A 23,544-nucleotide genomic window follows, 5' to 3' on the forward strand; every position below is an offset into this window, starting at 1 on the left:
CTTGCCATTCGATTTAATGCGGCCGGAACTTTATTGTTGACCAGATAAGAGATTCATCTTCAGAGAGCATCTAGTGTGCGTGCTAATCAACATGGGTCAGAGCAGGACTCATAGATATTCTGAGATTAGCCAACTGCCAGGATTTGCTATGGGCCAAAGAAAATATACTCACTGGGTTTAGTAAAGGCAAATTTATGCTGACTTAAAACGAGCCTCTACCTGTAAAATGCCTGCTACTCAAGTAATGTATTAGGTAGAACACTATACAGACTGACAGCTACCTTGTTTGTAGTCGGAGTGTGTAGGGTAGCTTCAGAGAGATTACTGAAGCCCACTGTGTGTGTAATGAAGCCCTGAGTCAATAAGAGATGCAGGCTTAAGGCCAAAGGCTGAGCCTGTGCATCAAAGGTGCAACGTTTGTGCGAGTCAGTGTGCATGCTTGTTTTTTGATTGACAGCCTCTGGGTCCCTGGGCCCACTCCACTTCTCTCGGTGAAGGGACATAGACTTAGTTACGGGTGTCTTGTTAAAGGTATGTCAAGTTGACAACGTCAGCGTGATCATGGGAAATGTGACACGCGTGTCCCTTTAACTGGTCGAGATGGCCGCTGCTGGCAGCTGGCCTGTCAACTTCCACTGGGAGCCTGGCAAGCTGACAGGAGGAGTGGAGCTTTGCCACTGTGGAGGAATAAATTGCATTTACTCGGGATGAATGCCCAGCACACACACACACACACACATTCAAATGGAAACATTTGTCTCAGTTGGAGGATGCAGGGGGCACTGATGAGGGGACAGATAGTGAACTTGTGTCCATGCAGGTTGTTTCTACCGTGATTCTTTAAACACGCTGACAAAAAGATGAATAAGTTGAGCGATGGTGGCAGGCACAGTACGGCTTGGCAGTCCAATTGAACCTGCCCGTGTGCGAGTGGTGGGGGAGAGGGTCAGACGCTGTTATTGGGATGGTAAAACAGAGCCAGTAAATGTTTGCACCTGGGTACCATTATCACCTGCAGCTCTTCAAGAGACCTGTGGCCAGACTCCTCTCCCAAGAAGCACTCACACATTTCTTCTTTTGAAAATGTGGAAGAAGAAATCTGAAATGGCTGCAGAGCCAACTCTCTCTCTTTGATAAAAACTGCGCTGGAGTTGTCTCCGGCTCAGTCACTGTGATGTCTTTGTATGTAGGAAACTTTGTTTGTGCGGAAGCTGCACATGCAGATCTGCAATCTAAAGTAGTTTTAGCGCGATTTCACTTTTTCAGTCGTGAAAACATTCGTCTTCTCCGAACTGATCCTATTGCTACTTTCTGCCGTCGCAGAGCCGCCTCACTGTTGTGATTGTATGTTTGGTAAAAGAGCCGCTATTGATAGACCTCCTTGTGTTTGTTTGATGTTCTAAACAGTGCGACATAATCTGCAGACGCTCCACAGTGATCCAAACGACTCAGCCTTTCATGGGGTTTTCTAGTCCAAAGCATTTCAATTGCTTTTATAATTGAGTTTGTCTGCTGCCTCTGTGATTGCTTTGGATCTCCTTTTTTTTTTTTTTTTTGCTATCAAACAAGGCAATTACTGCCAAGTCGCATATTTTCTCCAAAAAAATGTTTATTCGCAAAAATTAGCATGCAACTATTTCAAAATCTCCCCCGTTTTTTTCTTGCACGCTGGAAATGACTCGCCTCGCCATACATGTGTAGTCGGGCGCTAACAGCTGAATAAAAAAAAAATAAAAAAATTAAAATGCAACTATGAATAATTAATTAATGCGGGTTAATATGTTAACAAACTTATAGTGGTTGATAATTAGATGAGCCATAGTATCTGATTCAGACTTAATTACTAAGCCACTGTCTGTTCTGTGGGGCTTTAATGAATAATTAATTACAAGAAGCATGAATTATTTCTGCTTACCAAAGACCTACCAGAAATACACGCCCGTCCTCGTTTATGGTGCTATCTTGTATTGATTGATGATAAGTGTTTGATCGGGGGAATGTAACAGCAGAGCACTACAGTACTGCAGTCCAGTGATATGAATAGATACAGGGCGAGAGAGCTTAATCAATTCATACTCGTGAATGTCATCTCTTCACACACAGGTGTGGAACCATACACTCGTTGAGTAGTTTGAGAACACACCCCTGATCTCAAACACAGGCTCTCACACACATCATCACTGCGCTGTTTTGCAGTGCTGAGATTGAGCGGACAGGTTTATATTCCCCCCTTTTCATGCACATGGGTAACCACAGTGTCTTCACGAAAGTTGCAACTGTGTGTGTGTGTGTGTGCGTGTGTGTGTGTGTGTGTGTGTGGGAGTGTGAGTTCCTCATCTGCACATGCTCTGATTTATCCGCTCTATATTTGCATATGTGCACAATGTGATTAACTGCCGTGCCTTATCTTTTCGGCCTAGCTACTTCACCGCACGCATGCCTGCACACACGCCCACGCACGCTACAGCACACGCACGCATTCACATATATTCCCACGTTCACGTACAAACAGCACCGTGGCGTTTGTCGAGGGAGGGATGATGAAAGGTAACGGTAAACCACACAGCCAGCTAAAGACTTGAAGCAGTATGTTCTTCAGCTTCATTTACAGTTGGACTGTAGCAGTTAACGGACCCTCCAGGGTTTCCCCCAGATAATTTGGTTGACTTTATTTACGTCCAGAATCCCTCGCTGGGGCCAGTTGTGCAGGTGAAACTGCCCATCTGTCTATATTCACTTATCAGTCACACACAGTTCCTTTGTGCGGAACCACCATGGGTCATAATCAGCTACGGCTAGTGTCATTTAGATGCTGTAATAATATGTCAGTCCATATCATTAACACCCTCTGAGCCTGGGGATATGGGAGGGCGGACTGAATGACTTACTCCTCAGGCTGCTGGCAATTTGTATGTGTGTGCCAGTGTGTGCGCCGCACCCCTGTGAACACATAAGCTGTGGTTGTGTGGGTGTATGAAAGTTTTTTGAGTATAAATGGAACTTCCATACATGCACACATTATGCTTTTCTCCATAAATACATCCTTTAAATAAGTTTCCTTGGCAGAATCTGTGCTTATTTTGCACATAGGTGGTTGTTACACCAGCTGACAGACAATGATGTGTTTGTTTTCTATACAGTCGTACAATTCCTCCAGCTTTCATCCATAGAGGCAGCTCTTTTGGCAGCTTCGCTGTCAGCATTTGAAGGGTGAAAGTACTGTAGATGGGAAACTTGAACAACACCAGGCTGACTTCCTGCACTCTCGAGGGCTCGGGGTGTTAGCAGTCAGCGTGCACCACACGCACATGCTTACACACACCACATCCTGATGTTATTGTAAGCCAATTGGGATTTCTACTATTACTGCTAAATAAGATACATAATCCACAACTTTTGTTATAATTAGTCACTCTCACCTCATCTCGTTTCTCACTTTACAAATTTCCTCACCTCTCCTTCGCTCTCTGCTCAGAAAAATCCCTCGTGGCTCCTTCTCTTCAAATAGCTGTAATCAACGCTGATGCTCTCTAAGACCCCTCTCCAAGGCATTAATCAGATTGGATTGTATTGCAATGCCACGGGGGGCCTTTATAACTGATATTCTTTTGACAAGGACGGAGAACGAAGAGATTATTTGATTGAGAGTGATTGGCCTCTAATGTTTAACTGGAGCAATTCCTCATCATGTCCCTTTGTCTCATCGCCACCTCTCTCCTCTTTCACACCTCTTTTGGAGTTTTTCTCTTTTGGCTACATTTTGTCCCTGTCGTCTGAGCTGAATGTGAGAAGCTTCATAACCCTTTATGATCCTCTTCTCTCCCTTTCCTCTGTTTTTTTTTTCTTCCTTCCCAAGGTCAACACAACTCAGTCTAATTCATTTCTCTTTGATGATAAAATCCAGTCCCAACTTTAGCCAAATGTCCGTCTCCCTCTGGAGTTAAGATTTATCTCAATTATTACTCCGCCGGCGCGTATGCCAACTTCTAAACAGGAGTATCACGAGTGCCACGTCCACCTAGGGAGAGACGGTAAATCTTCTGATGTCTTGTGAGTATCCATCGGCTATACGGAGCGGCTGTAAATTCCCTTAACGCAGCATACAGCTTTACGCACAACAGCAGGAAATCCAGCCCCCCGACAAGACGAATGTGGACTAATCTGCCGCCTTCTCAATAAACACGGCGAAATACTCTTAAACAACACATAAACTGGCGTAAATCCTTTCGCCAATGCCAAGCGATAATAGCAATCGCTCTTCATTGTTGTGCCTATGTGAGGATGAATAAGTCAGCCGTGCCCTTTTATTTATTGTCGATGATAGATTGGCAGCTATTCAGAAGCTGATTGTGTGGCTATAAGACATGCAGATCATGAGCATGCATACTGACAGAAAAGCACAAACAATGGCAAGAGAGAAATAAATAAATGATAAAGAGAATTTAGGATGGAAGTCGATTGAACCAACGGAGAAGAGAAGCGTAATATCCAGGGACAGAGAGGGAGAGAACAGAAATCAGTATTGAGAGAGAGTCCTGGCTGCCTCGTCATGTCCTTGTGCAGGATTTATGAGCTCTAAGATCAGGGACAGGTTTAGGGTGCTAGAAGGAGGAATTGATGCAAAAGTGAAAGGAAAGTAGGAAGAAGATGGGAGAGTGCACCTATGTACAGAGTTTCAGACCTAAGTATGCTCAGACTGCGCTGTGAGTTGAGACGTCCCTCCTGCATAATTCCAGGTGACAAGGGGAAGAAAAGGCAAAGGCAGAGGTACAAAAGAAATAAATAAAAAAATGAACAGAGGAAAACAGAGCCCAGACATTACTGAAGGGTCAAAGGGCAATGATTTGATTACCGCTTATAAGACGCAGGAAAAGGTAGAGGGAGTGCAACAGAAGGAACAAAGCAAAGGGCAGCAAGGAAAAAAAACAAGGGGAAGGAAAGAGAGCGCGAGAAGATCAAGTTACGGAGGATGGCGAGCAAGGGAAAGCTCGAGGAGGAGAGGAAAGGTGTTGGTGTGGTGGTGGGGCTGCGTGGGTGGTGTAATCTGTCTGTGTCAGAGGGATGATGAAGGGGCCAGGAGGGAGAGCTCTGCAGTTCACCTTCTGGCCTCTGGAGGAAACACACTGACCCTGGCACTCCTCCTCTCCACCTCCACTCCACCTGCACGATTTATGACTCACAGGGTCGGCCCAGGGTTGCTCGGTTTGAGGACATTTGTGAATCTAGTTGTGGTGGCCGTGGCGGTGGCGGTGTGCTGCGTTTGCATGTGTGTGTGTGTGTGTGTGTGTACACGTGTTGTATGTGTGCACATGTTGAATGAAATCACACGAAAAGAAAGCTTGTACGTCAAGGAGGATGAGACCTTAGTGCTGCCTGGGGAAAAGGGCAGTAGTGTTTTCTATCCTTGGCTCAGAAAGTGAGCACAGGCGCATCTCCATGTAATCCACTATGACAGAGTTTGAAAGAAGACTGACAGAACCAGAACAAAAATCAAGGGGAATTGGACAAGATGACTGAATGAGGGAGGAGTAGTTGGAGCCGTGCTGCATACTAATGGTGTCCATTTTTATTATGATGTGCCGGCATCACTTTTTAGATCTTTTTGAGAGTATGTGGGGTTGTGGGAAGGCAGCTAAATGGGTCAGTGAGCCATTTATATATATATATAAAACCAAAATGAGTTAGTCAGAAATGTAATCAATAGAAATTTTGATAATCAATTAAATATAAAGTAAGAATAAATATGTGTTCTGAGTTTGTCAGACCAAAGAAGAAATTTGAATGATTAAAAATAACGGCAAGTTTATGAAAATAGGTGTAAAAATCAGGTAAAAATTAATTCTCAGCTCCAGGACTGTGGGGGGATGAGTTCAGAAAATGACATGACTAACTTTGAAACACTCAGAGCGAGATTACTTTATCTCTGTCTCTCTGTTAGGGGTGCAGGGGTATGTTCAAGGTGGCCTCAGCGTGTCATCGAGCCACCCTTTAAGGCCCGCCCACAAAGTCCAGGACTGAAAACTGGTGAAAAACTGTTGGAACCTCTAACTCCACATCTCAATATATCGTTCAAACTCTTTTCACATGTTTTCAGCAACTATTTTCCAACATATTTAAAGTGTTTTGAAAGAAATTGCCTTATTAAAGTGTTTCAACTTTGTGCTTTGAGCTAATTTTATGCCCATTTCTTTATTTATTTTAAAGCTGCACTAGTCAACACGGTTACATAAACAACTGATTAAATGACTAGTGTTTTTATGACCTGCAGCTTTAACAGGCTGAGTTCACTCTTGAGTTCACATCCTGGTTCCCGCATGCAGCAGGCAGCTGCTTTCAGTGAACAGACTCTGATGAACCCGCTCTATGCTTCCTGCACAGCACCAAATGACAAACTAACAAAGTTAGCGACTAACTGGTGAACAGAGTGGAGCATTTAGCAACTGAGGCCCACATATTTCCCTTAGGAGTTGGCGGAGACAAAATAGAGAGCTGTAATGAGAGTGTAAATTGGACTTACATTCATGAAGTGGCCATAAGCATGACTCCTCTTGATGCTTCATGTCTGCAATATAAGCATGCCTAAATAGCCTAATAAAGTTTTTGCTGGCACATTAGGTTTGTATGGTGAGAAAATATGTCAATTTTTGTGCTTTTGAAAAAGAAAACACTGCAGCTTTTAAGACTAAACAAAAAAAAAATCTATTGATCCTAAAAATAAGACAAATCGGTCCTAAAAAATAATAGTTATTTGGAGCACTATTTATATCGTTTTTAACATGCCACTGTGTTCAATGTGCTTTTAATGGTTTCCTTTGTGGCATATCGTATTGCACCATTTGGTTTTGTGATTGATCATGGCTTAGTTAAATATAAGCATGCTTTGTCTCCGTGAAATCCTTTGAGCCGTGCTTGAGATAAAGAGATAGATACATAAACTTGACATGGCTTAATGACGAACCATAAACAAAATGTTTTTTTAAATGGCACAAACAGTGAGCCACATGCATCGGAGGTGGCAGGTAGAAATACTGAAATATGGCTTATTGTCGCAGATGCTAAATGCAAGCAATCAAGGGGAATTGGCGGCAGACGGTATGAGAGGTGAGGGTTGAGTTGCGCGGTATTATTGCTGAGGAGTTGAGTCAAAGGGCCATTCTCTGTATGGAGATGAGACGACGAAGGTCGCACCTCATCTATAACAGATGATTCATAGTTCACCCCGGACTTTTTAATACCTGGACTTACCTCTCTCCTTCTCTCGCCGTCTACTGCAGAGCTGCACTGCAAGGAGAGTTCAAGTATATGCTGTTCATTCAGCAAAAAAAAAAAAAAAAAAAACACACACATGCACGCGTATGCAGACATGTTTGATTCATGGATGCACGTTCCATCTGCGATCTCCAAATGTCAAAAGTTCACTGCGACACCCTGCTCACATCTAATGTGACAAATAACTTCTTCCTCCAGTTGCATTGTTCTAATCCCTTTAGTGGGCTCTGGAATGGAAATATAATTACATTTCTGTGGTGCAGTGCCTTTGATAAGACAGCCGCTTGCTGAGCTGAATGTCTAACTGAGTTGGATGCCTCTCCGAAGCCCACTCCTCTCTCCACTTTACTTCTCTCCATCTCCTCTCCTCTCTCTCTCTCTCTCTCTCTCGGTCTGTATCGTACTCTCTTTCCCGTCTTTTTTTCCTCTTCCCCTTTTTGTTCTCTCACCCCCACTCGCTTTCTCTGTCATCTCCAAAAAGCTCATTCTGCCTCTCTCTCTCTCTCTTTCTCACCCTTCCAGGTATTGCAGTGGATAAAAGAGGTGTTGTCTACTTCGTCGATGGCACCACCATTCAGAAGATTAATGAGAGGGGTTTGCTCTCCACTGTGATTGGCTCAAACGGATTGATGTCGACGCAGCCGCTAAGCTGTGACGCACGCATGGACATCAGCCAGGTAAGCGAATAATGCAATCGAGTTGTTTAAATAACTGGGAGAACGCTAGAGGCACGTTTTGCTCTGAAATAGGCTTCATCCTCATCATTTGAGCGTTGTTTAAGACTCCTGAGTGTGTTTTGTGTTGACTAATTAGATTAATTAAAACAAAAAGTCACACTCGAAAGTCAATCACCGGCTGTTAGTTGTTCTCTTACAGTCAGTGATAGTCCTGTCAATCCAAACTACCTGGCTTCTTCCATAGAAACTCATTCTGTCTTCTTGAAGGTGTCCAAGTGTGTCTCTGTGAAGGAGACGGTGTAGTGTAGACCAAAGACAGCTCCTCCACAGATTCGATCAGCCAGCCTTCAGATCACACTGCTGACTTATATCAGCCCTATTAGAGCAGAAGATGAATTATAGATGACTTGCTGGCACTATAGAGGGATCTCTGCCCACACATAGGGATGCAAGCGCCTGTGTACAGTATGTGTGTGTGTGAATATGCATGTTCAACCCAGGTGAATTCCCTGAGGCGCTCTTATAGGGGCCCATGTTACCTCACAATCCATGTTAGTTAGTTATCAGCCTCTGCAGCACGTCTTATCGGGTCCAGTCTCATTCATTCCTCCGTCTTTGTTTGTTCTTTTAAACCGCTGTGACCTCAATGTGTCACCAGTATTGTTGGAAACTTTTGTAGCTCCAAAGCTCTCTCTCTCTGCAGTAATTTATGCAAAAATGAACAGCAAAGTGTTTTGTTGCAAAAGTGCTTTAATTTTCACTTCAAAGTGAAATTGCAATTTTGAAGTCTCATTTTGTGAATAAGGAAATACAAATTAGAAAGATACTGAAGCTGCTGTGAATATTTTTTTTCCCCATTTTTTTCAAAAGAGGATAAAATTGATTTTGAACATATTCGTGGAAACAGCATGTAAGCTTCTGTTTTTATGGTGGTCCACATGCTGTATACCCTATCACTTTACTATATTACATATTTGGGAGGATCCACTGCGCTGTTACACTTGTAATCCACATGGAAACTAGCTTTCACCGGAAAAGTGGAAGCTGGTTTGCTTGCCAACTTTAGCACTAATTCCCACAAGATACACTTTCTCTCATGTCATGTCAAAATGTCCTCCTCCTGGAGAACACCAAATAAAAGGTGGAGTGTTTAAGATTTAGAGGGATTTATTTAATATAATGCACCTTATGATTTATTTAGGCCTAATAGATTTATGACAGGCCTAAAATAAGAATAAGCCTTTTACATTTACATTAGACATTACTCATTCTATATTAGCCCAGAACGGTCAAACTAAACACCGCCTCTAGACAGGTGTGTTTTTCTCGCGTTACACGGTCACCATTGTTTCTCCTGCGCGCCTGAAAAGGGACGGTGAGGCAAGGTGACTGCAACCGCACACAAAATGTTATTTGTGTTGCCCTGTTACTTTAAGGGAGACTCAACTTTGTGTACGGACCAACTTAGCTCGTAAAAGCCAGCGCTTTCCATCACTGCAAAGTTCAATATCATGAGCAGGAGAGATTTGATGCGTGTCCTCTTTGGCTAAGGACAGAGTGAGACCTGCTTGATGAATCTCTCTACCTCTTAAAATGGGATTTCACACTGAACCCTCTCCTCTCCCATTTGACAGAGCCTATAATTGGACATGTCAGTGGCAATTTAACATGATCCATTTATTTACCAATCCATCGTCAGAGTCATCAATCACCTCGCTGATCCCTCAGATGCACCGCCTCGTCTCCGTGGTTCACAGTTTGAGTGTTTGTGTGAGCTAGACAGTGATGTGGGTGGGTTGTGTGCTGGCGTAGGTTTGTCTGTCTTTGACCCCCACAGTGCTAGCGGGCAGGGTGTGCTATTTGAGCAGGCGGCGATCATGGTTATTGGCTGACATTTGGAACAGTGCCGAGGCGAGCCGGTGTGAGTCTTGAATAAACACAGGGAAGGCTCCCTGCCCGCGCTGCTGACCTTTGCATGAGCAGGGAGGGTCAGGAGGCCTAAAGCTATGTTATTAAGGAGATATTATTTGTATCACCTGTAACTGACTCCACTGAGGGTGATACCCTCCAAGGCTTTCTTGTTCTTATGTTCTGATTTCTTTTGAAATACAGACAGATATACTGTGTGTTTACATACACGTGCCATTTCACAGGTACGCCTTGAGTGGCCGACAGACCTGGCCATCAACCCGCTGGACAACTCCCTCTACATCCTGGACAACAACATTGTCCTCCAGGTAGAGAAACACACACACACACACACACAAAACACACGTTTGCAAGTGAATGAATTCTAAACCCGTTTCCTTGAGAGGCGTCGGCGCTATACGTACGTACGCAGATGAAGAAGGAGTAATAAAATATTTCTCACAAATTCCAGTGCTGTCACTTAGGGTGCATTTAGAGTAAGTGTGGCTGGTAGCATAAAAGACAGGAAAAGAGCACCTTGTTAAGAAAAATAACACGCTATCACCACTCTGCAGAAGTTGTTTTTTTTTTTGTGTTTTTTTTTTTTCTAAAAAAAAATGTCACTCAGGTTTTACTTATTACCCAAATACTTGTTCTCCTACATTTAATGAATTGCCTGTTGGAGTGTGTATCCTGTAAAAATTTAATGAGTCATTGGATGAGGCAGGGTTAGGCTTGGTGATGTTCCATGTGCTGGATAAACAAAGATACACTGTCAGTGGCTGATGCCATTGACCATATAATTACTGGAAGCACAGTTGTTTACTCTCTGTCTCTTTTACATAGTTTAAACATAATGGTGGATTTTCTTCTTCTTTCTTATCAGGTATCAGAAAATCTACAGGTGCGTATTGTGGCAGGGCGTCCCATCCACTGCCAGGTTCCAGGTATTGACCACCACCTGGTGAGGTGGGCAGCTGTGCGCGCCACCCTGGAGGCTGCCAAGGCCATCGCCCTGTCCCACCTGGGCACGCTATTCATCGCCGAGACTGATGAAAGGCGCATCAACCGCATCCAACAGGTCACTCTGTCACTTCAAATACCAAGTTACTTTCAGCCTATTTTTAGCTAGAGATGCTCGGATTGGGTTTTGTAGGGCAGCCACCAATGATGGATTTAATGTCATTATAATCAACCGAGATGATTCCAGCCAGGTTGCCATTTTTAGACTTTTTTTTTTTTACTGGAACAAGAGAACCTCAAAGCCTCTACTTTGATTTTTATACACAAACATGAGGTCACTCTGACAATGAATGATATACAGCACATAAAAAACTGTTTCCCAACTGGATTTACTGTAGCTTCAGTTGTCAGACTCTGTTAGTGGGATATGCATCCCATTTAGCCCAATAGCCCCTTATCTTCCTCACAAGTGTTCATTTGTGTTTTATTTACAATTCACTAACAAGGACCACGCCCGTACAGATGGAGTTTGAACATGTTTATTACGAGTGACGTTCGGGAAGCGTGGGTGGTATGCTGTGGAAGGGTTTAGGGAAAGAGAGGGTTAGAGGGTTCGAGGGATGAAGGGATGGGGGTCGGAGGATGAGGGATGTTAGGACGAGGGATGAAGGGAGGGAGGAAGGGGTGAGGGGAGGAAAGGCGAGGGGGATGAGGGATGAGGCGGGACCATCGGCAGAGTGGTCCTGAGGTTGACCGGAGGAATCCTGGAAGGAACCTGGGGGGATGAAGACTTTGAGTGGGGGAACCGTCTCTCTGCGACTCTAGGATTAGAGCCCCTGGTTCCTGTGTGGGAATGGAGATGAGAAAAGGGGAGACAAAGCAAGAAAGAGGGTATGGGGGGGTGGGATGTGACAGCAGCATCAAAGAAGGAGTGGAAGGAAGAGGGAGTGCTTAAGTACGTGGAGAACGGAAATTGAACGAGTACGAGGCGTGGCCCTTATTCCCAAACCTGGTTTATAAAACCCCATTCATGTTACAGAAGATTGACCTATCCAAAATATGAATATATATTCCTCTATACTCCTAGTTTCTATGGTCAAATGTAATTGACTGTTTTGTTGTTGCAATTGATTCATAACAGCTTATTATTTTTCACTACAGCCTTCAAAATCTCCATATCTACAGCTGGACAGGTGTCCAACTGCTGCATGCCTTTTTTTTTTTTGTAATGATCACACAGCAAGCGGCACCCCTGCAATAATGTTTGTTTTTTAACAGCTCTGACAAACAGGAAAAAACATTGTAGCTGAAACTAACACGAGAAATCCATCTGGTCATGTGACACATATTTAACCTCACGCTCGCTCCACTGTAGTCAGGTTGGGGTTGCTGTGGTCACAGATTGCTTGCACAGCACGAAAGGTTTTCAGAATCTGCCTCTCGCACATGGACATACAAAACTCAAAATCAAAAGAGACAGAAAAAAAAAACTTATTTTTTTTTGTCCACTAGCTCCATTAGTTAGCAGCATGCTATCACAGGGCCACAGCATTTGGGCAGCAACACCACAAAGATATTGCTGGCTGGACTCGATCAATAGTCCCTTTGTGGTCAGGTGCACCAAGCTGAGTCCATGTGGAGGCAGGCAGGAACATAAAATGCCTTTTTGATGGAGACCGGGCAGCCATGTTTGATAGGTGTGACAAATACAGAAAAAAGGACAGCATTTTTATTGCCCTGTTTTATGTTTGGTATTTCTGGGCACCTTGAATCTGGAATCGCTCACACGGAAAGTCAAAACGAGAACAAAACAAACCTCCTTCATCAGAGTAGGATGAGAGTTATTCGTGAAGGATCCTAAACACACTCTCTCGGGCAACAAGTGGAAGCTCTCCTTTAGAGGACGAATGAAACCGTTTGACGGCTGCTAAGCTGTAAAATAAAATTAATGATGACGTGTTGCAGATTTCCTCAACAGTTCTGATGTGCAATCAACACATACAAGAATCTGGCAGGCTACAATATGATGCAGAAAGAACTAAATTAAATACAGAAAATCAAGTGGTAAGACAAACTAGCTCTGCACAGGTACAGACTGACAATCTATTTTAAAAATGACACACAAAGCTGCTACGTTTCATCTTAAATGACTGACACCAGCTGCATCTTGTACTGTTTAGCCAGCGAGTCTAATTTTTTTTTTTTTCTCTGTATAATAAGCCCCTAATAAATGTGAACGTGCCTTGGCCACAGTAAGTATTTAGGCGAAGCTTTGGCACTGCTGTTGGTCTCCTCTCATGGTCCAAGCACGTCTGTATGTCACACAAAACATTTGGCCCTAACATCAAGCACTACTACACACATAACCAACGTGCATTGAATTTTGTTTTTAATCTTGCATAGAGGGAAGGGTAGTTACTGAATATGCATGACACTGGAGCTTTGAGGTGCATTAAAATCACAATAATTACACCCTAAATCAGCTCTGCTGTGGCTGGTGTTTGTTTTCAATTAAGCGCAAATTGCAAGAACTTGTTTTCTGTGAAGTAGGCATATTTTGGAAGTCACAAGACTTTCAAATCAAATCAATGCCTCTGAAGGAGTTGGTCATTATTTTAAATCAAAAGCTTTTTATATTCCACCACTTTTGGAATATAAGTGCATGTTTGTCCTGCCTCTGTCCTCCTGCTGGGGCCTTCAAACTGATTAAGACTAAGTCTGCAGGTCTGCTGGAGGACACACTGTATGAGCATTTTTCCCGAGCACGAGTTGGAAAAACTTGTAATTAGGACTAAGTGTGCCGAGGCCTGTGACTTTTTCCAGACGATTTGGATTGATTTTCTACTCTGAGATGCTCGATGAATCCAGAGCAAAGACATTTTAAATGAATAGGTTAATATTTTGATTTTCTTGACGAAGTGTTCGATCAGAAAAGCGATACCACTGTCATGTCTGTACGTTGAATATGAGGCTGCTGTCAGTTACTGATAGCTTAGCACAAACTGAGCAACAGATAACCTGCTAACTATAACAAAATCTGACTATTTTTAAGCTTTCTAATTAAAAAGTTGTGTCAAGTTTTCACACTTTGCTATTTTTATACGGATGAAACAAAGACGTTACAACACGTTAATGAATTAACTTCACAGGTGATACACCAGAGTGATCTTAAATCTCGACAAGAAAGACAATAAGCCAGATAATTCAGTAGTCAGAATCCCGAGGAGCTTTTTAAGACGCGCTGCAAATCAACTTTCCCAAAGGGAAAATAAAGTTGATCAAAAAGAAAAAAAGAATTCAAATGAAGCATATCTTTCCCAATCATCTCTCCAACATAGCATGCTCCCCTCGGACCAGTTAAGAAGCCATTACCTCACCGTAATGCATTAAAATCAACCTGTTGGTGTTGCAGTTTTTGTCTTCGTTTATTGCACTCTACATCAGGACAATCAGTTTAATTTGCAATAAAGATTGATATAAGCCAAACACCGAAGATTCATGATTCTTTTTGTTTTTCCTGAAATATATATATATATATTTTAAAAAGGCATCTGAAACTTCATCTGAGATTGTTTGATGGAAGTACGAGTAGGCGAACACATCCAAAATACGTTGTTGTCATTTTCCTCTTGTTTCATTTCACCATCATTGTCGTGTTTTGTGGTAGAGATCAGGAGCGTAACAAAGGCTGTTGTTGAACATTATCTTCTTCTCGAAACGACGACCTCTCACAACATTTCGTAGCCGTGTGTGTGACGTTTCTGAACAATTCACAGGTGTCGACCAACGGGGAGATATCTGTTATCTCCGGAGCCCCCACGGACTGTGACTGTAAGATAGACCCCAACTGTGACTGCTTCTCTGGTGGGTCAGCACACACACACACACACACACACACACACACACACACACAGTATGTAAATGTAGGATTAAGTAGTGTGAGTGTATTGGATTATGTATAACAGGATTGCAGTACTGAAAACAGCATGAAACTGCACTTAAAAACCCAATCATACTTGGCCTTGCTCAGAAGTAAGGAAGGAAACAAAACACTTTTAAAAGCTTTGACATAACTTTAATCTCCTGAAATAGTCCGTGTGTCTTGATATTGATTAAATCTTGCTGCCTGTGTGTCCCTGCTGGCCAATGATTTTATTAGCAGAACTTGACGAGAGCATTTTCTCTCTTGTCCGTCTCCTCCACTGTTTTCTTCTCCGACTGAATGCGTCTAAATTATTTATATTTCAGACGGGATTTCAACATCTAAGACTGTCTTTAAGACGGGCTGTTTTGACTCTCCTTGAAAAACAATCTAAAATTATGATAATGACCTTTATGTAAACAGTGACAATATACAGGAAAGAAATGACTACGCTGTCACAGTGGAAGGGTAAGTGAGCGTGATATGATTGTTTGAATGTGTGTATATGGGTATACACAGCATGTGTGTGATGTTTTTGTATTGGTATTCAAAGAGAGCCTTCTTTTTTTTTCATCAATCTCCAGCTAAATTTCAGTAAGCAGCAGATTGAGGGAAACCTTTCAAATCCATTCAAATTACAGACAAAAGAAGAGAGGTTTTTTTGGTGTATCATGGAAGGGCACCTGAAATTTATTAAAGGGAAGAGGGAGAAGACCAAACAAATAAGCAGCTGTTCTTTTGACAGTTAGGCCATGCTTTCATTGTAAGTGTCAGAGGATGTGATTTTATCATTTAATTCTGCTCATAAAAATCAGTCGCTTTTCTATTCAAAATGGAAGGAAGTGTCTCTCCCATGCCACAAGCCAATGGGCTGTAACCATCCCTATTTCTTGGGTTGTACTTTGCATATTTTCAATCATGTCTTGCTGTTAACAGATGATTACTCTCTTCAGAGGCTTTCCGTTTCCATCCCTTCTCCGTAGACACTCACGCGGTGTCTTTGAACATGCGCTCATACGTGGGAACACGCTCGCAAATACAAACAGACACGGGAACACGAGTGCGCGAAAACCTACACACACACACACGCGCGCGCGCGCAAACATAAAGTGCATGCTGTCAAGAGATAAACCGCCACCCTGCTGTCTGCACGGACCCATCAGAGGCCCTGAGCCCACTGCTGACAGCATCTAAAGGGCTTCACCCGACTATTACCCCGCTGGGATACCAAAGACATCTGAACGCATTCAGTCACCTACTATAGCAACCGTCACTATCAAGGTGGTCATACCAACACCTTTGGAAATCTAAGTTATCCTAACAAGTCCAAGTCCTGTGCCAAACTGATAAACTCTTAAGCGGCACCATGGTATCGTCATTTTTGCAAAGCTTGTGTACTTTTGTCTTTTTCTAAAGAGTCATTTGTAATTCTCAGAGTGTTCGTAACCGAGGGCGCCTTCACTTAACGCCATTTTGTCGATAAAGAGTTCCCACTGAAGTAATGTGTTCTTCTTTCTCCAAACAGGAGACGGAGGCTACGCCCGCGACGCACGACTCAAAGCCCCCTCCTCTCTGGCCGTGGCCCCCAATGGCACCCTGTATATTGCTGATCTGGGCAACATCCGGATAAGAGCAGTCAGTCCCAACCAGCCTCAGCCCAGCCCAGCCGGACTGGTGGAGATTAGCTCCCCACTGGACCAGGAGCTCTATCTCTTCAGCCAGGTACAGCTACGTCTATCTAGAGAACAAATATCAAGATACTTGAGTACTATATTTCAGTTCAGGTCAGAACAAGGATAAGATCTTTGTACAGACATGAGTGTCCCCGTATACAGCACATAAAGGTCCCATATTTTACACTGTTGCAGTGTTTTATTTGAGGTTTTAATATGGGCTGTGCTGTGAGCACGGCAGAGGGTGGTGACTGTACACAACCGAATAAAAGATATGTGCATTTTGATATTATTTTGACACTTCCACAATATTTATATAGCACATAGACCTGCTTTATGTTCTCCAATGAGTTCAGGTGTAAAGTTGACACTAGAGGCTTCATAACTACTGTACTACTAAATCAGCAACTAACCTAACAAGCTTGAACATAAAGTCATAACTAATGCAAGTGACTAATCAACGAGTTCCATTGTCATCGTCGACTTCTATGAGCCGCTCTGCATCGTAGAACACTGAAGTAAGTTAGATTAATATTGGAACATCAATATCAATAAATTAGGTGTCTGTGGCTGCAATTAATGAAAAAATGATGCTGTGCGGCAGATGTGTTTTATGTCTGATCCTGTGACACTTTATGATTTACACCTACTCCAGAGTCATGTGTAACTATTTAAGTAATGCATGAATCGCAACTCGGTGATAAATTATGACTAGGCAAAGTTTGTACAAACACAGTTGGTGCAATTTAAATTTACAGGGATTATTTGTTAAATAAATTAAAAGAGGTTGAACCACACAGCCTAGTTCTCACATTTGATGCGGCAGCTGATGCTAGCTTGCTAATATGACCTGAAGAGTGAAAGAGGTAAAATGGTCGACACCTCTGATCATTTTAATGATGATCACCCACACAAATCATAACAATAACACAATACGACTCATTGCTCATAAGACTGAATGAGCGAGTAGCATCAATCAGGTTATCGGTAATACTAAAACACAGAATTCTCTATGTACACAGTAAAAATAAAACAAAGTGTCATGGTGCAACTAAGAAAGATTTACACTCATTAATAGATTTTCGGTTAGACGGTGCAACCTCATCCTGACGGTTGTGTCTCTCTTCTTTTTCATGACAGAACGGCTCGCACATGTTCACCAAACACCTGATCACGGGCCACTACCTGTACAACTTCTCATACGGCACAGACGGCCAGCTGTCCGGACTGACGTGTCGCGACGGCCACGGGCTCCAGGTGAGGAGAGACGCTCACGGAGTGCCTCTCTGGCTGGCACTACCTGGTGGACAGGTATACTGGTTGTCTCTTAGCAACAGCGGAACACTGAGAAAGGTGTCAGCCCAAGGCCATGACATCGCCCACATCACTTACCATGGCAACACGGGTCTCCTAGCAACCAAAAGTGATGAGAACAGTTGGACCACTGTTTATGAGTAAGTCTACAGTTCTTTTTCTCGTATTGCTTATTGTTCTCTTCTTTTTTTCTTTCCTTCTGTCTTTTTTCTCTTTTCTGTTTTTGTCTTTCTTTCTGTTTTCTCTTTCCTTGTCTCTTTTTTCTTTCAGTCATGGTTGGTTGCTGGTATGGACAGGGGACTGTATATGTACAGTATGTGCATATGTATTAATGTGAGACGAGCGTTTTACAGTGTGAAATGTGAGTGCCATCTGGTGGTAACTAGTGCATCACTGGAGAGAGCCGGAGAGACTTTTTTTCAATTTACTCTGTGCTTAAGTGACTGATTAGCTGAAGGACGTCTCTGCAACACTTTGATCACACACATGTTCAGTATCAGACGTATACAGTAGTACACACACAAAAACACATCTGTCTGAATTATTCACCACTGCCGCTGAGTCTCAAATTCCACAGCTGGATAATTACACATATAAATCATAGCTGACACTTAACTCTAGGCCAGTGTTTGTGTACGAGCAGTGAAAACGGAGCGATAGTGTGGATGCGTACTATGTGCTTTTGTGTGTGTGTGCGTGTGTGTGCGTTTGTGTGTGTATGGCTGTGTTCATTTTTTTTTTTCCAACAGCGTCACTTATCTGCTTGTGTTTGTGCTTGTGGTCTTGATGTTTATTCTCTAAAGGTACAACAACGAGGGTCGTGTGACCAACATCACCCTCCCCACTGGTGAGGTGAGCGGTTTCCATGGCAACCTGGAGCGCTGGTCCCGGGTGGAGGTTGAGGCGTCCAACCGTGAGAACTTTGTAACGAGCACCAACCTGTCTGCCAGCGACACCATCTACACGTTCAGACAGGGTAAGGCATCGGGGGCACGTTGTGTGTTCTTTTCCCTTCTCATACTGTAGGTCAACTCATCACAATAAATCTAAACCCACAAACAACGCTGCTTATGACTCATCTTGTGGGGAGGGAGATGAAAGCATAGAGCACGTACACAAATGTACACGGAGACTGCAGACCTTAAGGTTATAGTGATATTTAAACATTTATGACAGGCAAACTGCAATAACGTGGCTGTTTTTCTGGTCAGGTCAGACACACTGACCTGTGTTTCTCCTCCTTGATCGGCCGCATTCGATGTGTGAGCGAGAGAATTACAGCTTTAAGAAAAAGATTCATACCCTACTGTAAATAATTCACAAGTAGAATCTGATATGACCTCTTTACATAGCCAGACTAATGGGCACTATAAGGAGAAGAAAAAATTATTTACAAAAAAAAAAAAAGAGGCAGATCCGACTGACACGTGAAACGTCTTAACGACCACGGAAAAGAGAGGAAAAAATGGAAAAAGAGGGCAGAGATGAGACGAGGAGAAAATGAGTGTGGAGTGGAGAAGCCGCTCATGGGAGCAGTTTCTTCTCATGTCATCCCTTTAATTGCTTTCTAGCAGTTGTCACAATGACAGGACTGCAGGGAGAGAAAAGCTGCTCCAACACACACATAAATACATTTCCACACACACACACACACACACACATGCAGGCAGGCTTGTGATGCTACTGTATGACATAGCTGCCAGGAAACAGTTGAAATGACCCTCTATTTTAGAGTGCCGCCACCACCACCACCACCACCACCACCTTTTTACTTCTACCATCCACAAATTCACTGTGTCTTTTCCTGCCTCTGAGGCGACAATAACCGTATGTACAGAAAGAGGTTTTATAGTAGTGGAGGGAATTGAAGAGACTATCTAGTTTATTAGCCACATTAAATTTTATGATTAAAATACAGTTTTTGCTTTTTTATTTTAATTCTTAATTGTGTTAAAGAAATGGTAAAGGCATGAGACAGAAACGTGTTGTGTAAACGTGTAAAACTGTTTAACGTCTTACTCAGACGGTAGAAGTGAAAGAACAGTTTCTGAGAACCTTTGCAATGTGTGAAAAGATGTGGCAAACACCCCCAGCTCCCTCTGCCTCTGCCCCTCTTCCTCTTTATTGCCCTCTCTTACTATCTGTCCAAGATTTAAAAGCAGTGATAAACATACAGTAGAGAGATTTTTTTGCAGAGAGCATTTACAGAACACAGAGCGCCGGAAAGTTTAGAAATGAATTCAAACAAAACACAAATAGAAAGAGACGGATTGTCTTTTCAGAGACTGTGAGTAGTGTTTTTTCACACTTTTTTCACCTCTTCCTGCTTCACGTTGCTTCTGTGTGCATCTCTGCTCCCATCTGACCCCCTAACCGCCCCAGACCACGCTCAGAGTTCATACAGAGTTAGCGCCGATGGCTCGTTCCTTGTATCACTGGCGAGTGGGATGGAGCTGTCCCTCAGCACGGAGCCCCTCCTACCCGGAGGCGTCGGTGGAGGCGTCAGTCCCACTGCCAGCCGCTGCAACATCAGCCTGCCTGGAGATCACGCACCCAGCCTGATAGAGTGGAGGCAGAGGAAGGAACAGAGCAAGACCAACTACAGCACTTATGAACGCAGGCTCAGGGTAAAATACTAAATCATCAACTCATACTCAAGCTATATAAGACAATATAGATAACGAACTCCACTATCACACCAAGCCTACGTGAGTAGGTCAGATTACATCATTTCTGCCACATCCTCCACGTACACTGAGATAAACAAATGTTATGAAATCTGACTTTGATACACGCCCTAACAGTGTGGAGTGACGTTTTGACTAATGAACAACGTCACTGAAGGGGGGCTGACAGGTCAAAATGACTCTGAGCTCTAGTACTTTCCACAAATCACACGTCACCTGCAACCTATTCTTTCTTTCTTTCTTTCTTCGGCACATAAAGTACACCACGCAAACAGAATATTTCATGAAATGGAAAAGGACATTTTGTCTGATGGGCGCTAATTAATTAGCAATCCCCAGGAGTCGCTTCTTCACTTTTTCACGAGGCAATTTATTGTTATTGCGCAGGTCCAGTTTTCTCTAAATGTCACAATTAATTTATCCCTGCTTGTCTCAGACAAGGCATTTCATTTATATTTGCATGTGTGTGGGATTTATGATAATTATGAAGCAATAAAATGAAAAAGTTTTATTTTTAATTTTTTTTTCTACCTCTAGCTGATATTTTTGCTGATTCTGTTTTCAGGCACATAACAGGAACCTGCTGTCTATAGACTTTGATCAGAGCACCAGAGTAGGGAAGATCTACGATGACCACAGGAAGTTCACCCTCCACATTCAGTATGACTCACTGGGCCGGCCTGTGGTCTGGTCCCCCAGTAGCAAATACACTGAAGTAAACATCAGCTACTCTGGTGGAGGACTGCTGTCTGCCATCTACCGTGGGGATTGGTCCGAGCGCCTGGAGTACGAGAACGACAGGGTGGTGTCCAGAGCCTGGGTCAATGGCAAGATCTGGAGCTACACATACGCAGACAGAGTAAGAGCTATGGTTATATAAAAACCTGCTCAGGTGGGATGTGATAGACAGTTTCTCTTTGTATCGTGCTGAGATTTATTTGATGGGTTCAGGTCTGCCTGTTTTTGTCTTTGCTGTTCTTGCAGTTACCTGAAACCAAAACTAACAACTAAAGTATGAAACATATCTCAGTTACGTGACATGAAAGCAACAGTACAAGCATTTACTGTACTATACTGCTAACAATGTTTGAATGTGTTTTTCATCCCTTTGAGGCAGCCATAGGTTTTCATTCATTTTTTAAAACTATTTAAAAAAAAAATCACTTTGCAGAGCGAAGACTGCTTTGCATTTTATTTCAAAGTTCACTTATCGTGCAGACTTTTTAAATTAATCGGCTCTTCACAGAAAACAGTGGTTTCCTGTAAGTGGGTTTTACAGTAAACACTCTCGGTTCCGTGAATGGTTAGAAATAATTTACAGTTCATGTAATTTTTTGCAAAAGGGAATAAAACATTCAAAGAAGCATGTTCCTTTAAGTGTGTGACAAGCGTGAAATCTACCAGAAGCTATAATTTCCGTCCTTGAAATTAATTGTAATATTTAATAGAATGATATTCAGCCTGAAATATATTTAGTGTCAGCTTTTTGTCTAAGACAAAATTAAACGAGCTTATATTACAGAAGAACCACCTGGGAATTAATTATGCACCTGCATGTATTATTAATATATTCATAATATACAGTACCTTACAGTTCAATAGAAAGGTATTTTTACACAACATTGTCTTACTGCAGTTCAAACACTCTGCAGATCCAGCTTAGGGAGTAACGTGAGTGCCTGAACAGTAAAATCTTAATTAAACAGTAAACCAAATTGTTGCCGCCATGTTCAAATGCAGAGCAGTTTCCTTTTCTTGTTTGTTTTGTTTTCGTTTTTTTTCCCCTGAATTTTAAGAATTAACCAACCTTCAACTGGAAAATCATCGGTCCTGTCTAAAACCAAGGTTGTTTATGAAGTGCAAGTAAACAGCTTTTGCCGAATGACATTGAAACAGGAAAAAATACACCAGACAGACGAAGAAAAAAAACTCGTCAAACCAGAGAGCTACCGTATAATAACTCTGCTGTGCACCTGTCTGTGTCCCTGCAGTCCATTATGCTCCTCCTGCACAGCCAGCGACGCTACGTCTTTGAATACGACCAAACCGACCGCCTGGTCGCTGTGACGATGCCCAGCATGGTGAAGCACACCCTGCAGTCGCTCCTGTCCATTGGTTACTACAGGAACATATACACCCCGCCTGACAGCCAGTCCTCCTTCATGCAGGACTACACCCTGGACGGGCGGCTGCTGAGGACTCAGTACTTGGGAACAGGACGCGGTGTCATCTACAGGTACGACACAGTTCACAGGAACATTACTGCCTGTTGGTTTTATCAGTTAATTTAGGGGAAGCAATGCAGTGTGGAAGAGGTGACATTGGCGACACCACGGGTTTGATTTTTATGAAACTTGGAGGCGTTTATGCATCTTGGCACTATAGTCGGCCGTATAAAAACATAATACTGATTGGCTTGATGAAGATTCTATAATTAAAGGCTTATCACTAGAAATTTAAAAGCCCTATTAGAGCTCTAAGTCTATCTGACACAAAACGTGCCACACACACAGCTGTCCTTACAAATTACACTGATTGGACTAATGGGGGAGACTGATTAAAGGTCAAATTTTTTATCATCATACCATGTCAGACACCACTGATCTGATTTTGATGAAAGTTGGAGGACTGATTCGGGCAGTGTTCTGGCATTTAACATTTTTAATACTCATTGGCTGGATGGGGACACTACAGTATAATAAACTGTCCCATTTTCAAGGTTTGAAAGGCCATAACTGCCACAGCTGCCGCTCTGATTTTGATGAAATGTTGAAGGATGATGCAACTTGTTCTTTTATGGCCAAAGGGCTCTTTGTATTATTCATGAGGTACAGCATGTTTACTTATATTAGTTCAAATGTTTTACTATTTTTACTTATTTATTTTTGAAATATGCATTTTAGTTCACACTTCTGACACAACTTATTTGTCACCTGTCCTATGAATTATTCTTTTCTTCATTTTACTCTTTTTTTTTCTCCAAGGTATACCCCAGCAGCGCGGCTCTCGGAGGTGGTTTATGACTCCACCTTGGTGACCTTCACTTACGACGACGCCTCTGGCACTGTCAAGACCATTCATCTCACCCATAATGGCTTTATAAGCTCCATACGATACAGACAGACAGGTAC

General features: G+C 42.7%; 1 protein-coding gene across 2 annotated transcripts in view; it reads left to right on the forward strand.

Annotated features, from left to right (window-relative positions):
• Positions 1-23,544, forward strand: part of tenm1 (teneurin transmembrane protein 1) — a 165,880-nt gene that overhangs the window by 135,000 nt on the left and 7,336 nt on the right. For both annotated transcript variants that reach the window (XM_019273992.2, XM_019273993.2), the window contains 11 exons: positions 7,792-7,946; positions 10,100-10,183; positions 10,741-10,935; positions 14,594-14,681; positions 16,265-16,461; positions 17,553-17,866; positions 18,530-18,702; positions 20,109-20,353; positions 20,979-21,272; positions 22,405-22,649; positions 23,398-23,540. In XM_019273992.2, coding sequence (XP_019129537.1) covers positions 7,792-7,946; positions 10,100-10,183; positions 10,741-10,935; positions 14,594-14,681; positions 16,265-16,461; positions 17,553-17,866; positions 18,530-18,702; positions 20,109-20,353; positions 20,979-21,272; positions 22,405-22,649; positions 23,398-23,540 — 2,133 coding nt within the window. The remainder of the gene's footprint in view (positions 1-7,791; positions 7,947-10,099; positions 10,184-10,740; positions 10,936-14,593; positions 14,682-16,264; positions 16,462-17,552; positions 17,867-18,529; positions 18,703-20,108; positions 20,354-20,978; positions 21,273-22,404; positions 22,650-23,397; positions 23,541-23,544) is intronic.

Source organism: Larimichthys crocea, chromosome I, assembly GCF_000972845.2.
Source record: "Larimichthys crocea isolate SSNF chromosome I, L_crocea_2.0, whole genome shotgun sequence".
Taxonomy (NCBI): domain Eukaryota; kingdom Metazoa; phylum Chordata; class Actinopteri; family Sciaenidae; genus Larimichthys; species Larimichthys crocea.